The 17,623-nt window shown below is 38.4% G+C and overlaps 1 protein-coding gene across 4 annotated transcripts in view; it reads right to left on the bottom strand.

Moving 5' to 3' along the window:
- MINK1 (misshapen like kinase 1) overlaps positions 1–17,623 on the bottom strand; it is a 675,211-nt gene that overhangs the window by 518,367 nt on the left and 139,221 nt on the right. For all 4 annotated transcript variants that reach the window (XM_053718325.1, XM_053718327.1, XM_053718326.1 and 1 more), the window contains exon 3: positions 7,737–7,793. In XM_053718325.1, the coding sequence (XP_053574300.1) occupies positions 7,737–7,793 (57 nt within the window). The remainder of the gene's footprint in view (positions 1–7,736; positions 7,794–17,623) is intronic.

A 17,623-nucleotide genomic window follows, 5' to 3' on the forward strand; every position in this document is an offset into this window, starting at 1 on the left:
CTGCTTTCCTTTGTTCCAGCCTTGCATTGGTCTCCAGGCAGGCTTGGCTTGAGACGAATTACCCTCTTGCTTAGAGGGTGTAGAACTTGAGGCTGGTCCGTTTCTACGAAAGGGACGAAAATTAGGTTTATTTTTAGCCTTGAAAGACCTATCCTGAGGAAGGGCATGGCCCTTTCCCCCAGTGATATCTGAAATAATCTCTTTCAAATCAGGGCCAAACAGCGTTTTCCCCTTGAAAGGAATATTAAGCAATTTGTTCTTGGATGACGCATCCGCTGACCAAGACTTTAGCCAAAGCGCTCTGCGCGCCACAATAGCAAACCCTGAATTTTTCGCCGCTAATCTAGCTAATTGCAGGGTAGCGTCTAGAGTAAAAGAGTTAGCCAATTTAAGAGCACGAATTCTGTCCATAATCTCCTCATAAGAGGTATCTTTATCTAGCGACTTTTCTAGTTCATCAAACCAGAAACACGCTGCTGTAGTAACAGGAACAATGCATGAAATTGGCTGTAGAAGGTAACCTTGCTGAACAAACATCTTTTTAAGCAAACCTTCTAACTTTTTATCCATAGGATCTTTGAAAGCACAACTATCTTCTATAGGAATAGTAGTGCGTTTGTTTAAAGTAGAGACCGCCCCCTCGACCTTAGGGACTGTCTGCCATAAGTCCTTTCTGGGGTCGACTATAGGAAACAATTTCTTAAATATAGGGGGAGGGACAAAAGGTATGCCGGGCCTTTCCCATTCTTTGTTTACAATATCCGCCACCCGCTTGGGTATAGGAAAAGCTTCGGGGGGCACCGGGACCTCTAGGAACTTGTCCATCTTACATAATTTCTCTGGAATGACCAAATTGTCACAATCATCCAGAGTAGATAACACCTCCTTAAGCAGAGCGCGGAGATGTTCCAATTTAAATTTGAACGTAATAACATCAGGTTCAGCTTGTTGAGAAATTTTTCCTGAATCTGAAATTTCTCCCTCAGACAAAACCTCCCTAGCCCCTTCAGACTGGTGTAAGGGCATGTCAGAACCATTATCATCTGCGCCCTCATGCTCTTCAGTATCTAAAACAGAGCAGTCGCGCTTTCGCTGATAAGTGGGCATTTTGGCTAAAATGTTTTTAATAGAATTATCCATTACAGCCGTTAATTGTTGCATAGTAAGAAGAATAGGCGCACTAGATGTACTAGGGGCCTCTTGTGTGGGCAAGACTGGTGTAGACACATAAGGGGATGATGCAGTACCATGCTTACTCCCCTCACTAGAGGAATCATCTTGGGCATCATTTTCACTATCACATGCATCACATCTATTTAAATGAGAAGGAACTTTGGCTTCCTGACATACAGAACATAGTCTATCTGATGGCACAGACATGTTAAACAGGCATAAACTTGATAACAAAGTACAAAAAACGTTTTAAAATAAAACCGTTACTGTCACTTTAAATTTTAAACTGAACACACTTTATTACTGAATATGCGAAAAAGTATGAAGGAATTGTCCAAAATTCACCAAAATTTCACCACAGTGTCATAAAGCCTTGAAAATATTGCACACCAAATTTGAAAGTTTAAACTCTTAAAATAACGGAACCGGAGCCGTTTTTACATTTAACCCCTATACAGTCCCTGGTATCTGCTTTGCTGAGACCCAACCAAGCCCAGAGGGGAATACGATACCAAATGACGCCTTCAGCACGCTTTTTCAGTGTATCAGAGCTCCTCACACATGCATCTGCATGCTTTGATTCCCAAAAAACAACTGCGCATTAGTGGCGCAAAACTGAGGCTCTGCCTATGACTAGAGAAGGCCCCCAGTGAAAAAGGTGTCCAATACAGTGCCTGCCGTTTTTATTATCAAAATTCCCAGATAAAAACAACTCCTCAGAGTAACAAACCATTAAACAAGCTTATAAAACAAACGTTTTAGCCCAGAAAAATGTCTACCAGTCTTTAAAGCCCTTGTGAAGCCCTTTATAAATTGTTATTAAAATGGCTTACCGGATCCCATAGGGAAAATGACAGCTTCCAGCATTACCAAGTCTTGTTAGAAATGTGTCATACTTCAAGCAGTAAAAGTCTGCACACTGTTCCCCCCAACTGAAGTTACTTCATCTCAACAGTCCTGTGTGGAAACAGCCATCAATTTTAGTAACGGTTGCTAAAATCATCTTCCTCTTACAAACAGAAATCTTCATCTCCTTTCTGTTTCAGAGTAAATAGTACATACCAGCACTATTTTAAAATAACAAACACTTGATTGAAGCAATAAAACTACATTTAAACACCAAAAAACTCTAAGCCATCTCCGTGGAGATGTTGCCTGTACAACGGCAAAGAGAATGACTGGGGAAGGCGGAGCCTAGGGGGGATCATGTGACCAGCTTTGCTGGGCTCTTTGCCATTTCCTGTTGGGGAAGAGAATATCCCACAAGTAAGGATGACGCCGTGGACCGGACACACCTATGTTGGAGAAATATATATATAGGTGTGTGTATATATATTTCTATGTATATGTACCTAGCAATTGGATTGTAATTGTTTATTGAAGTACAGCTGTTAAGTACATATCACATACTACAGCGCCCCCTATTGGGTTCTATTACCCTAGTATTATGCTGTTTTGTTAGCAGCGGCAGGCTTCTTGGCCTGCTTACCCTTGTTCCAGCCTTGCATCGGTTTCCAGGCTGGTTTGGGTTGTGAGGTATTACCCTCTTGCTTAGAGGATGCAGAATTAGAGGCCGGTCCGTTCCTGAAATTGCGAAAGGAACGAAAATTAGACTTATTTTTGGCCTTGAAAGGCCTATCTTGTGGAAGGGCGTGGCCCTTTCCCCCAGTGATGTCTGAAATAATCTCTTTCAATTCTGGTCCAAATAGAGTTTTACCTTTGAAAGGGATGTTAAGCAATTTTGTCTTGGATGACACATCCGCTGACCAAGACTTTAGCCAAAGCGCTCTGCGCGCCACGATAGCAAACCCTGAATTTTTCGCCGCTAATCTAGCTAATTGCAAAGCGGCATCTAAAATAAAAGAGTTAGCCAACTTAAGTGCGTGAACTCTGTCCATAACCTCCTCATATGGAGTCTCTCTACTAAGCGAGTTTTCTAGTTCCTCGAACCAGAATCACGCTGCTGTAGTGACAGGAACAATGCACGAAATGGGTTGTAGAAGGTAACCTTGCTGTACAAAAATCTTTTTAAGCAAACCCTCCAATTTTTTATCAATAGGATCTTTGAAAGCACAACTATCTTCGATAGGAATAGTAGTGCGTTTGTTTAGAGTAGAAACTGCCCCCTCGACCTTAGGGACTGTCTGCCATAAGTCCTTTCTGGGGTCGACCATAGGAAATAATTTCTTAAATATAGGGGGGGGAACAAAAGGTATGCCGGGCTTTTCCCACTCCTTATTTACTATGTCCGCCACCCGCTTGGGTATAGGAAAAGCGTCGGGGTGCACCGGAACCTCTAGGAACTTGTCCATCTTGCATAATTTCTCTGGAATGACCAAGTTGTCACAATCATCCAGAGTAGATAACACCTCCTTAAGCAGTGCGCGGAGATGTTCTAATTTAAATTTAAATGTCACAACATCAGGTTCAGCTTGTTGAGAAATTTTTCCTGAATCTGAAATTTCCCCATCTGACAAAACCTCCCTCATGGCCCCTTCAGATTGGTGTGAGGGTATGACAGAACAATTATCATCAGCGCCCTCCTGCTCTTCAGTGTTTAAAACAGAGCAATCGCGCTTTCTCTGATAAGTAGGCATTTTAGATAAAATATTTGCTATGGAGTTATCCATTACAGCCGTTAATTGTTGCATGGTAATAAGCATTGGCGCACTAGATGTACTAGGGGCCTCCTGTGTGGGCAAAACTGGTGTAGACACAGTAGGAGATGATGTAGTATCATGTTTACTCCCCTCATCTGAGGAATCATCTTGGGCAATTTCATTATCTGTGGCAGTACTGTCCTTACTTTGTTTGGATGCTATGGCACAATTATCACATAAATTTAAATGGGGAGACACATTGGCTTTCATACATATAGAACATAGCTTATCCGAAGGCACAGACATGTCAAACAGGCTTAAACTTGTCAACAAAGCACAAAAAAACGTTACTGTCTCTTTAAATTTTAAACAGAAAACACTTTATTACTGAATATGTGAAAAAGTATGAAGGAATTGTTCAAAAATTACCAAAATATCACCACAGTGTCTTAAAGCATTAAGAGTATTGCACACCAAATTTCAGAGCTTTAACCCTTAAAATAACGGAACCGGAGCCGTTTACAAATTTAACCCCTATACAGTCCCAGTTATAGCCTTTGCTGAGACCCAACCAAGCCCAGAGGGGAATACGATACCAATTGACGCCTTCTAGAAGCTTTTCCAGCAAATTTCAGATCCTCACACATGCATCTGCATGCCCTGCTCTCAAAAAACAACTGCGCAGTAATGGCGCGAAAATGAGGCTCAGTCTACAACTAGGAAGGCCCCCTGACTGGAAAAGGTGTCTAACATAGTGCCTGCCGTTTAATAAACGTTCCCCAAGTTTATAAATGCGAATTGTCAGCATAAATATGAATAAAATGCCCAAATAAAGCAATCGATTTAGGCCATAAAAATGTCTACCAGTTTTTTAGCCCATATTAAGCCCTTTATTCTGTTTGTTTGACTAAGAAAATGGCTTACCGGTCCCCATGAGGGGAAATGACAGCCTTCCAGCATTACATGGTCTTGTTAGAAATATGGCTAGTCATACCTTAAGCAGAAAAGTCTGCTAACTGTTTCCCCCAACTGAAGTTACTTCATCTCAACAGTCCTATGTGGAAACAGCAATCGATTTTAGTTACTGTCTGCTAAAATCATCTTCCTCTCACAAACAGAAATCTTCATCCTTTTCTGTTTCAGAGTAAATAGTACATACCAGCACTATTTTAAAATAACAAACACTTGATAGAAGAATAAAACTACATTTAAACACCAAAAAACTCTTAACCATCTCCGTGGAGATGTTGCCTGTGCAACGGCAAAGAGAATGACTGGGGTGGGCGGAGCCTAGGAGGGACTATATGGCCAGCTTTGCTGGGACTCTTTGCCATTTCCTGTTGGGGAAGAGATATCCCACAAGTAAGGATGACGCCGTGGACCGGACACACCAATGTTGGAGAAACACTTGTTTTTTTCTATAAACCCTTGCTCCACAACCTAGATACAAGTCTAAATAGATTTCACATTAATTAAGAAACTACATGTAATACCATGTTCAATTCACTTAAAGGGACAGTAAACCTTAAAAATAATGTTATATAATTCTGCACATAGTGCAGAATTATATAACATTATATTAGCCAAACTTTGTAAATCATAATATTCCCTTTTTATTTTGTAAAAATACAGCTGTTTTACAAACCCGCTCTCTGTACTCTGCTGAGCGGGTCTGTTGTTTTTACTGAGCGCATCGGGCCAGCTGTATAGTCACAGCCCGGCCCGACCGCGCCATTAGACAGAGCGGGAGCGAGCTGCACTGTGTCTAATGGCGCGGTCGGCCGGGCTGTGATTATACAAAACAGCTGTATTTTTACAAAATAAAAAAGGGAATATTATGATTTACAAAGTTTGGCTAATATAATGTTATATAATTCTGCACTATGTGCAGAATTATATAACATTATTTTTAAGGTTTACTGACCCTTTAAAGGGACAGGAAAAACCAACATTTTCTTTCATGATTTGGATAGTACAAATTTAAAACAACTTTCCAATTTATTTCCATTAACAAATTTGGTTTGTTCTATAGGGCTGCACGATTAATCGCGGATGTGGTTTTAAACCGCGATTAATCACTGCGTTTAAAAAGCGTGAGAGTATGCGATTTATAACTCCGCCCACTATGATGTCACCTATGACGACTAGGTGCTGTACTAGCCCGCACCTTCGGCTAGGGGCTGAACAACCGGTGGATATTTTTTTTGCTGCCGCCCGGAACTTCCTCCTTCTGACTGACTGCACATGTAGTCTCTTCAGGAGGAGTCTGGGAGTCTGCAGCGCTGCAGTGACACTGGAGTGGCAGCCGCAGAGAGGAGGCTCACATCACGGCTCAGGCAAGGCAAACACAACGACGGACACATGGTGGGAGACTGACTGAGCTCAGGCTGAGGGGGGGCCGGGGGGCAGCCCTGTCGGATCTAGCTCGAGGGATAGCCGGCTATTACTGCAGGTTATGGGACTGGCGTCTATAATAAAAGATTAGGTGCAGAGCTTACTTACTTTATAACATAATATTACATCTTGCACAGAGCTTGCTTGTTCTCTTATACAATATACTGCACAAAATAGAATATTTCTGCATGCTATGGAGCATGATTATTTGCAATATTTCTACAGGCACAGAGATTGCTCACTCTGGAACTAAGAATATTACTGTATTTTATGAAGCTTGCTTATTTCTTAATAGAACATTAGTGCTGCAAGTTAAATGCATACTCACAGTGTAATAAAATAATACTGTAGGTTATGAATATATATATATATATATATATTTATTATTTTATTATTCTCCCAGAGTGTATTGGACATTGAGAAACATGTACATTAAGATTCTGTAGTCTTAAATACATTTTTAATTGAAAATATAAGAAAAACTCGATTAAATCGCAATCACAATTTTTTTTACAAAAAAATTGTGATTTTTTTTTTTTGCCCATATCCCCCAGCCCTAGTTCTATTGTTTTCCTTTGCCGAAGGAAAAACATTGCACTACTGGCAGCTAGATGAACACATCTAGACAGCCGATCACAAAAGACAAACGTGTGCAGGCACCAATCAGCAGCAGCTCCCACTAGTGTTGGATATGGGCATATTCTTTTTCAACAAGGGATACCAAAAGAAAATATTTGAAAATTGAAGTGAATTTAAAAGTGTCTTAAAATTACATTCTCTGTTGGAATCATGCAAGTTTAATTTTGACTTTCCTATCCCTTTATTATTATTAGCATTTATTTCTCAAGCTCCAGCAGATTACACAGCGCTATACAAAGAATAGAAAACATTACAAGGATACAGTAATACACAATCAAGTATAGAAGGGTAAATAACAGTTGTAGGTGCAATAATTCAGTTATACAATAGAAGAGGAATGCCCTGCCCTTGAGCACAATCAGTAGTAGTTAATGTTAAATACAAAGTGGCCTACAGGTAGAAAGGCTCTCAAGCTTACAATCTAAAGGAGAGGGAATGGAAACAGAAGGTAAGCGAGAAAGGAAATATGTCTGATATAAGGCAGAGTGAACTGAGAGTGAGTGATGGCATGGGGGGGGGGAGTGTGTGGTGACTGAGCAAGTGAGGTTTGGAAAAGTGTAAAAGAATGTGGGAAAATGTTAGTACAAAAGCTGAGAGTCTTTAGTGGTTTCTCTATCCTGGATTATTAGTGATGGCTGCACATAATTACTGTTAGAAGGTGTGTGTATATATATATCAAGGTAAACAATAGGGATGGATGGTGGTGGGAAGGGATTGGAGGGCTAGTGCTTGCAAATTTGGAGTCTGATGTTAGGTGAGAGGCTTATCCCTTTAACTTTAGTTACTTTAAGTAAAGTCTAAATTAGATTTTTTTTTTTTCTTCTCAAAGAATATTTTTTACAATTTGCAACATAGTCAAAACGAATATTAGAAAAAAGTAATAGTTAAAAAATAATTGTGTGTAATTGGTTTTCAATGCAGAGATATTACCTCAGTCACGTCCATAACTTTAATAGCAGCCAGCTGACCTGTCTTAACATGACGGCCCTAAAAGAAAAGAAAAGAAAAAAAAATGCATATTACTTATATATACATACTTACATACAAGATGATCTCAAGTTAAAATAAATAATAAATTAGTGTTACAACATTATTATTTTGTACATTTCCTAGCACTAATTTTCAGTCTCCATGAAACCTGCCACTCTTAAATATGTTAGAGGCCTCTCGTTTAATCAAATTTGCAGTTATGTGACAAAAAAAAAAATACAATCATTGGCCTCTTTTCAAAACAACCCTTGAAAAAGTTTAGGTTTACATAGTTTACAAAAAAAAAAAAAATTATAGTTAACAAACGAAAATACAAATGACATACATGAAAAATGCTTGAAAGCTTTTACAACATAACACCTAAATAGCAGTGGTTTTAATCTAGTATGATCTAGTTAGATGTCACAAAACACACTGACAAATGTTCTTTTTAAAAAAGAAATATCTGCTAATATTTCCATTTCTAATTTAGTGCTTTTCTTATATTACAAATCCATGTGATTTACCGCACGGCTATTGGTTAAGAGTTGAAAAAGTCACCTCTCAAACAAAACAGCGTTCTGCCGCGGGCTGCCTGAGCAGCTCAGTGTGGCGAACGCTTGAAACAAATAATGAAAGTCCCATTTATTTGTTCCAATGGTGAATCCTAGCGTTTCACAAATGCTAGGATTGACTTTCACTTTAAATCTGATTAAAAAGGGACAGTCAACACCAGAATTTTTGTTGTTTTAAAAGATAGATAATCCCTTAATTACCAATTTCCCAGTTTTGCATAACCAACAGTTATAATTATACAAATTTTACCTCTGTAATTACCTTGTATCTAAGCCTCAGCAGACTGCCGCCTTATTTCAGTTCTTTTGACAGACTTGTAGTTTAGCCAATCAGAGCCGTCTCCATGATAAATTCATGTGCATGAGCTTAAAGTTATCTATATGAAACACGTGAACTAATGCCCTCTAGTGGTGAAAAACTATCAAAATGCATTTAGATTAGAGGCAGTCTTTAAGGTCTAAGAAATTAGCATATGAACCTCCTAGATTTAGCTTTCAACTAAGAATACCAAAAGAAAAGAATACCAAAGTCAAATTGGTGATAAAACATAATTTATGTAAGAACTTACCTGATAAATTCATTTCTTTCATATTAGCAAGAGTCCATGAGCTAGTGACGTATGGGATATACATTCCTACCAGGAGGGGCAAAGTTTCCCAAACCTTAAATGCCTATAAATACACCCCTCACCACACCCACAATTCAGTTTAACGAATAGCCAAGAAGTGGGGTGATAAAGGAGCGAAAGCATCAAAAAATAAGGAATTGGAAAAATTGTGCTTTATACAAAAAATTCATAACCACCACAAGAAAAGGGTGGGCCTCATGGACTCTTGCTAATATGAAAGAAATTAATTTATCAGGTAAGTTCTTACATAAATTATGTTTTCTTTCATGTAATTAGCAAGAGTCCATGAGCTAGTGACGTATGGGATAATGACTACCCAAGATGTGGATCTTCCACGCAAGAGTCACTAGAGAGGGAGGGATAAAATAAAGACAGCCAATTCCGCTGAAAACAATCCACACCCAAAATAAAGTTTAAATCTTATAATGAAAAAAACTGAAATTATAAGCAGAAGAATCAAACTGAAAACAGCTGCCTGAAGTACTTTTCTACCAAAAACTGCTTCAGAAGAAGAAAACACATCAAAATGGTAGAATTTAGTAAAAGTATGCAAAGAAGACCAAGTTGCTGCTTTGCAAATCTGAACAACCGAAGCTTCATTCCTAAACGCCCAGGAAGTAGAAACTGACCTAGTAGAATGAGCTGTAATCTCTTGAGGCGGAGTTATACCTGACTCGACATAAGCATGATGAATTAAAGATATCAACCAAGATGCCAAAGAAATGGCAAAGGCCTTCTGACCTTTCCTAGAACCGGAAAAGATAACAAATAGACTAGAAGTCTTCCGGAAATTCTTAGTAGCTTCAACATAATATTTCAAAGCTCTAACTACATCCAAAGAATGCAAAGATCTCTCCTTAGAATTCTTAGGATTAGGACACAATGAAGGAACCACAATTTCTCTACTAATGTTGTTAGAAATCACAACCTTAGGTAAAAAATTTAAAAGAAGTTCGCAACACCGCCTTATCCTGATGAAAAATCAGAAAAGGAGACTCACAAGAAAGAGCAGATAATTCAGAAACTCTTCTAGCAGAAGAGATGGCCAAAAGAAACAAAACTTTCCAAGAAAGTAATTTAATGTCCAGTGAATGCATAGGTTCAAATGGAGGAGCTTGAAGAGCCCCCAGAACCAAATTCAAACTCCAAGGAGGAGAAATTGACTGAATAACAGGTTTTATACGAACCAAAGTTTGTACAAAACAATGAATATCAGGAAAATTAGCAATCTTTCTGTGAAAAAGAACAGAAAGAGCAGAGATTTGTCCTTTCAAGGAACTTGCAGACAAACCTTATCCAAACCATCCTGAAGAAACTGTAAAATTCTCGTAATTCTAAAAGAATGCCAGGAAAAAAGATGAGAAAGACACCAAGAAATGTAAGTCTTCCAGACTCGATACTATATCTTCCTAGATACAGATTTACGAGCCTGTAACATAGTATTAATCACAGAGTCAGAGAAACCTCTTTGACTAAGAATCAAGCGTTCAATCTCCATACCTTTAAATTTAAGGACTTGAGAACCTGAAGGAAAAAAGGACCTTGTGACAGAAGGTCTGGTCATAACGGAAGAGTCCACGGTTGGTAGGAGGTCATCCGGACAAGATCCGCATACCAAAAACCTGTGAGGCCATGCTGGAGCCACCAGCAGAACAAACGAGCATACCTTCAGAATCTTGGAGATTACTCTTGGAATAAGAACTAGAGGAGGAAAGATATAGGCAGGATGATACTTCCAAGGAAGTGACAATGCATCCACTGCTTCCGCCTGAGGATCCCTGGATCTGGACAGATACCTGGGAAGTTTCTTGTTTAGATGAGAAGCCATCAGATCTATTTCTGGAAGTCCCCACATTTGAACAATCTGAAGAAATACCTCTGGGTGAAGAGACCATTCGCCCAGATGTAACGTTTGGCGACTTTGATAATCCGCTTCCCAATTGTCTATACCTGGGATATGAACCGCAGAAATTAGACAGGAGCTGGATTCCGCCCATACCAGTATTCGAGATACTTCTTTCATAGCCAGAGGACTGTGAGTCCCTCCTTGACGATAGATATATGCCACAGTTGTGACATTGTCTGTCTAAAAACAAATGAATGATTCTCTCTTTAGAAGAGGCCATGACTGAAGAGCTCTGAAAATTGCACGGAGTTCCAAAATATTGATTGGTAATCTCACCTCCTGAGATCCCCAAACCCCTTGTGCTGTCAGAGACCCCCAAACAGCTCCCCAACCTGTCAGACTTGCATCTGTTGAAATCACAGTCCAGGTTGGAAGAACAAAGAAGCCCCCTGAACTAAACGATGGTGATCTGTCCACCACGTCAGAGAGTGTCGAACAATCGGTTTTAAAGATATTAATTGAGATATCTTTGTATAATCCCTGCACCACTGGTTCAGCATACAGAGCTGAAGAGGTCGCATGTGAAAACGAGCAAAGGTTTCGATAAGCTGAAAACAATTTCAGACGCCTCTTGTCCGCCAGAGACAGAATCAAGAACACTGAATCTATCAGGAAACCTAAAAAGTTTACCCTTGTCTGAGGAATCAAACTAACTTTTTGGTAAATTGATCCTCCAACTATGTTCTTGAAGAAACAACAGTTATAAAAGACTGAAAAGGTTTCTAGTGAAAATGAGCAAAGGGAATTGAATCCAATGCTGTGGCCATAAGACCTAAAACTTCTATGCATATATAGCAACTGAAGGAAATAATAGAGACTAGAGGTACCGATAGACGGAACCCAATAACATTATCCCCTGTCTGATAGAGACAAGGACAGCGACACAAACTATCTGGAAACCTAAAAAAGGTGACCCTTGTGTGAGGAATCAAGAGCTTTTGAAAAGAAGATCCTCTAACTATGTCCTGAAGAGTAAGTGAATCATATGCGATTCCGCATCCTCAGAAAATAATCTGAATGAAAACAGAAAAATGAAAATATGCATTTATTGTATCTAATGAAAACAAATAATGCTATCAATGACCATAAAAAGGCAAAATAGTTTGAATAAAACTCCAAAACCCGGTTCCTCAAAAAGGAACTGGAAGAAATACCCCAGAAGATTCCAGGTCTGAGCAGCGTTTGAACCCCATGGGAGCCTAGCCATGCTTCAACAGTACCCAAAATATATAGGACAGAAACACAGTTAAAGAAAGTGTTAGCCTTACTGGAATAAAATCAAAGAAATTTGGACAAAATAAATTTCAAAGAAGCCTTAACCTGCCCCTTACCAGCCAAGCTGGAATACGGCACATACATCGCAAAATTAGGGAGCTGATTTCGAACTCCAATTATAGACATGTTACTTGGGAAAGAACTCAGGAATTTGTTCCTTAATAAGAACAACCAAACCAGTATAAGCTTAAAGTTTTAGTCTTAGAACTCAACCTTGAAGCCCAAAGTAACAGTTAAGAATTGAATCCAATTATAAAACAAATAATTGATTATCTTAGAACAAAAGAAATATGGATTTTTTTTTTTTTTTAAAAATCACAAAATTCTTCTAGCTAAAAAAGCTAAAGACATAGATTAACCCTCATTTGCGAAAATATTCAATAAAATGAAGACACAAATGAAATTATTAGCATGATAGTCCAGTTTAAAGGACCAGCCAATACAGTGGACTTGCATAATCAATAAATGCAAAACAACAAGACAAATGCAACAGCACCTAGTCTAGTAAATGTTGTCTCTTTAAACAATGCTAAAATAAATCATAATCTGATACTTGATCTTAAAGTAAACAGAGAAAATGAAGCAATATCCAAATAAATCACAGGACCAAAAAAAGTACCTGAAACTAAATAATTTTCCATAAATAAGATACAACTATCTAAAGGAAAATAAATACTATTTTGCTATAGAAACAATAGCATAATTAGTAGAAGTAGAGATAGCCCCAATAAATTGGAGAACCCTCCAAATTGAATTTAACTGCTGGCAAAGAATATAGTTTAAAACCTTTGAAGAAGGAATAAAAGAAAATTCTCAGCCTATTCCATTCCCTAGTATGGGGAATTGGAAAGAAAACCTCTGAAAATACAGAAGAAATAAATAGGCAGAAATAATGTCAGCTAGTCTTAAAGAACTAGTTACCTTAATATCCAAAATAATCAACACCTTTTCAACAAAGAACAAATGTACTTTAATAATAGAAAAATAATAAAAAAAATAGATTTGTTAGTGTCAATATCTGATGAAGAAAATTTCTGAAAGAGAAAAAAACATCATCAGAGAAGGATAAATCAGTATGTTGTTGGTCATTTGAAACTTCAATAATTAAAAAAGAAGTGAAAAAGACCTAAAAATTTTATTAGAAGGCACAAAGTCAGACAAAGCCTTAACATAGAATCAGAAAAATATTTCTTATAAGTCTTTTAAATATTTCTTGTAAGAAAAGAAAATATATAAAGCATAAATACTAATGGATTCCGCATGTAAAAGTATAACATAAAAACTTATTACAAACCATAGCTAAAGATAAACATTTATAACATTTAAAATAAATGAACTTAGCTTTGGTAGAACTGAAACTCAGTTAAGCGTTTTTCCAGAAGTGGCTTCTGATTCAGAGTCCATCTGAGACATCTTGCAATATGTAATAGAAAAAACAACATATAAAGCAAAATTGATCAAATTCCTTAAATGACAGTTTCAGGAATGGGGAAAAAAATGCCAATGAACAAGCTTCCAGCAACCAGAAGCAATAAATAATGAGACTTAAATATTGTGGAGACAACAATGACGCTCAAATTTTTTAACGCCAAAAAGCCGCCCACATTATTTGGCGCCTAAATGCTTTTGGCGCCAAAAATGGCGCCACATCCGGTAACGACGACATTTTTTGGCGCAAAAACGTCCAAAAAATGACACGACTTCCGGCGACACGTATGACGCCGGAAATGACAAGAAAATTTTTGCGCCAAGAAAGTCCACGCCAAGAATGACGCAATAAAAAGAAGCATTTTCAGCCCCCGCGAGCCTAACAGCCCACAGGAAAAAAAGTCAAATTTTAAGGTAAGAAAAAATTGATTTATTCATATGCATTATCCCAAATATGAAACTGACTGTCTGAAAATAAGGAACGTTGAACATCCTGAATCAAGGCAAATAAATGTTTAAACACATATATTTAGAACTTTATATAAAAGTGCCCAACCATAGCTTAGAGTGTCACAGAAAATAAGACTTACTTACCCCAGGACACTCATCTACATGTAGTAGAAAGCCAAACCAGTACTGAAACGAGAATCAGTAGAGGTAATGGTATATATAAGAGTATATCGTCGATCTGAAAAGGGAGGTAAGAGATGAATCTCTATGACCGATAACAGAGAACCTATGAAATAGACCCCGTAGAAGGAGATCATTGAATTCAAATAGGCAATACTCTCTTCACATCCCTCTGACATTCACTGCACGCTGAGAGGAAAACCGGGCTCCAACCTGCTGCGGAGCGCATATCAACGTAGAATCTAGCACAAACTTACTTCACCACCTCCACAGGAGACAAAGTTTGTAAAACTGAATTGTGGGTGTGGTGAGGGGTGTATTTATAGGCATTTAAGGTTTGGGAAACTTTGCCCCTCCTGGTAGGAATGTATATCCCATACGTCACTAGCTCATGGACTCTTGCTAATTACATGAAAGAAAAGTAAATTGGAAAGTTGTTTAAAATTATATGCCCTATTTGAAACATGAAAGATATTTTTGGACTTGACTGTCCCTTTAAATATATATATATATATATATATATATATTCAGAAGAATTTCGCTGGAAGTTGGGCTCTCCCTGAGCGTCCTATCAGTCTCGAGTAACCGGCACTATGGAGAGTGGGCGGGGGACACACCCCCTGTAGAGATCCTCTTCATTGGCTGCAACTCCAAGCGTGTCTGCTACACACGCATACAAACAAAATGGACAAGCAGTGAACAAGTGCGCAAGCGCACGAAACATGTCTGCAAGAGGATCAGTTCACTAACCTGACTGTTCTGAGTCACTGCTGGCTTTTTTACAGGACTTTGTATTTGGTCCTTGATTTCACTTTTTAACATTTTTTCTAATAAATTTGGTTTTTATTTAACCTCCTGCCTGGGCTTATTTAACTTTGATCTATCCTCGGGCTCATCGAGCGCAACTTCCACTTTGACTTTATATATATATATATATATATATATATATATATATATATATATATATATATATATATATATATATATATATATATATATATATATATATATATATATATATATATATATATATATATATACACATACAGGGAGTGCAGAATTATTAGGCAAATGAGTATTTTGACCAAATCATCCTCTTTATGCATGTTGTCTTACTCCAAGCTGTATAGGCTCGAAAGCCTACTACCAATTAAGCATATTAGGTGATGTGCATCTCTGTAATGAGAAGGGGTGTGGTCTAATGACATCAACACCCTATATCAGGTGTGCATAATTATTAGGCAACTTCCTTTCCTTTGGCAAAATGGGTCAAAAGAAGGACTTGACAGGCTCAGAAAAGTCAAAATAGTCAACAGGGTCGCAAGAAGCGTGTGGAAAAACCAAGGCGCAAAATAACTGCCCATGAACTGAGAAAAGTCAAGCGTGCAGCTGCCAAGATGCCACTTGCCACCAGTTTGGCCATATTTCAGAGCTGCAACATCACTGGAGTGCCCAAAAGCACAAGGTGTGCAATACTCAGAGACATGGCCAAGGTAAGAAAGGCTGAAAGACGACCACCACTGAACAAGACACACAAGCTGAAACGTCAAGACTGGGCCAAGAAATATCTCAAGACTGATTTTTCTAAGGTTTTATGGACTGATGAAATGAGAGCGAGTCTTGATGGGCCAGATGGATGGGCCCGTGGCTGGATTGGTAAAGGGCAGAGAGCTCCAGTCCGACTCAGACGCCAGCAAGGTGGAGGTGGAGTACTGGTTTGGGCTGGTATCATCAAAGATGAGCTTGTGGGGCCTTTTCGGGTTGAGGATGGAGTCAAGCTCAACTCCCAGTCCTACTGCCAGTTTCTGGAAGACACCTTCTTCAAGCAGTGGTACAGGAAGAAGTCTGCATCCTTCAAGAAAAACATGATTTTCATGCAGGACAATGCTCCATCACACGCGTCCAAGTACTCCACAGCGTGGCTGGCAAGAAAGGGTATAAAAGAAGAAAATCTAATGACATGGCCTCCTTGTTCACCTGATCTGAACCCCATTGAGAACCTGTGGTCCATCATCAAATGTGAGATTTACAAGGAGGGAAAACAGTACACCTCTCTGAACAGTGTCTGGGAGGCTGTGGTTGCTGCTGCACGCAATGTTGATGGTGAACAGATCAAAACACTGACAGAATCCATGGATGGCAGGCTTTTGAGTGTCCTTGCAAAGAAAGGTGGCTATATTGGTCACTGATTTGTTTTTGTTTTGTTTTTGAATGTCAGAAATGTATATTTGTGAATGTTGAGATGTTATATTGGTTTCACTGGTAAAAATAAATAATTGAAATGGGTATATATTTGTTTTTTGTTAAGTTGCCTAATAATTATGCACAGTAATAGTCACCTGCACACACAGATATCCCCCTAAAATAGCTATAACTAAAAACAAACTAAAAACTACTTCCAAAACTATTCAGCTTTGATATTAATGAGTTTTTTGGGTTCATTGAGAACATGGTTGTTGTTCAATAATAAAATTAATCCTCAAAAATACAACTTGCCTAATAATTCTGCACTCCCTGTATATATATATATATATATATATATATATATATATATAGACATAAACCAACAGGGGGAGGGGCAATACATTTTATATACCCTCCACTGATAATTTAAAAGTATACCCTTTCCTGGCACAAACTATTGAGGGTCATATAAAGAAAAATGAGTGAAAGCACCATTAAAGAATGCATTTAAACACACCATTTAATATTATAGCAAATACATAATTGCTAATCAAACAATTTATATTATTTGCAAGATGCAAACCATTCAAAAATTTTCAATGTACAATAAGCCACCTCAGCGGTATCAAAAACTTGATTCACAGCAGATAATAAATTGGGTTATGTGAACCCTCAGAAATGTTCCAACAACAATATACTCCACATCCACAGGTATAGAGGACAATCCTTAATGCAGCTGTAAACCCAGTTAGTAAGCAAGAAAGGTAGCAGTTAAAGCAGTCTCCCCCAAGTTGTTGCTCAATCTATTGTTAAGTAGAAGCTTAAGTATGGGCAGGGTAGGTTGTCAACACATATTACTCTCACCAGATGTCATAAACTGATGAACAGTTTGTCCGTGACTGCGGCTCAGTTTGTGACACACCTTACCCTCCAGGTGTCATCCCGTCCAGCTTCGGTGTAAAGTAGGCGGTGGGGGGCCGGTTGCTATTGAACAAACCTTATTCTTCTTTTCCCGGGTGAATTTGAAACATCCAACATCAAAGATAGAAACATTTTATATGCAAAAAACATAATTTATGTAAGAACTTACCTGATAAATTCATTTCTTTCATATTAGCAAGAGTCCATGAGCTAGTGACGTATGGGATATACATTCCTACCAGGAGGGGCAAAGTTTCCCAAACCTCAAAATGCCTATAAATACACCCCTCACCACACCCA

Source organism: Bombina bombina, chromosome 6, assembly GCF_027579735.1.
Source record: "Bombina bombina isolate aBomBom1 chromosome 6, aBomBom1.pri, whole genome shotgun sequence".
NCBI lineage: Eukaryota > Metazoa > Chordata > Amphibia > Anura > Bombinatoridae > Bombina > Bombina bombina.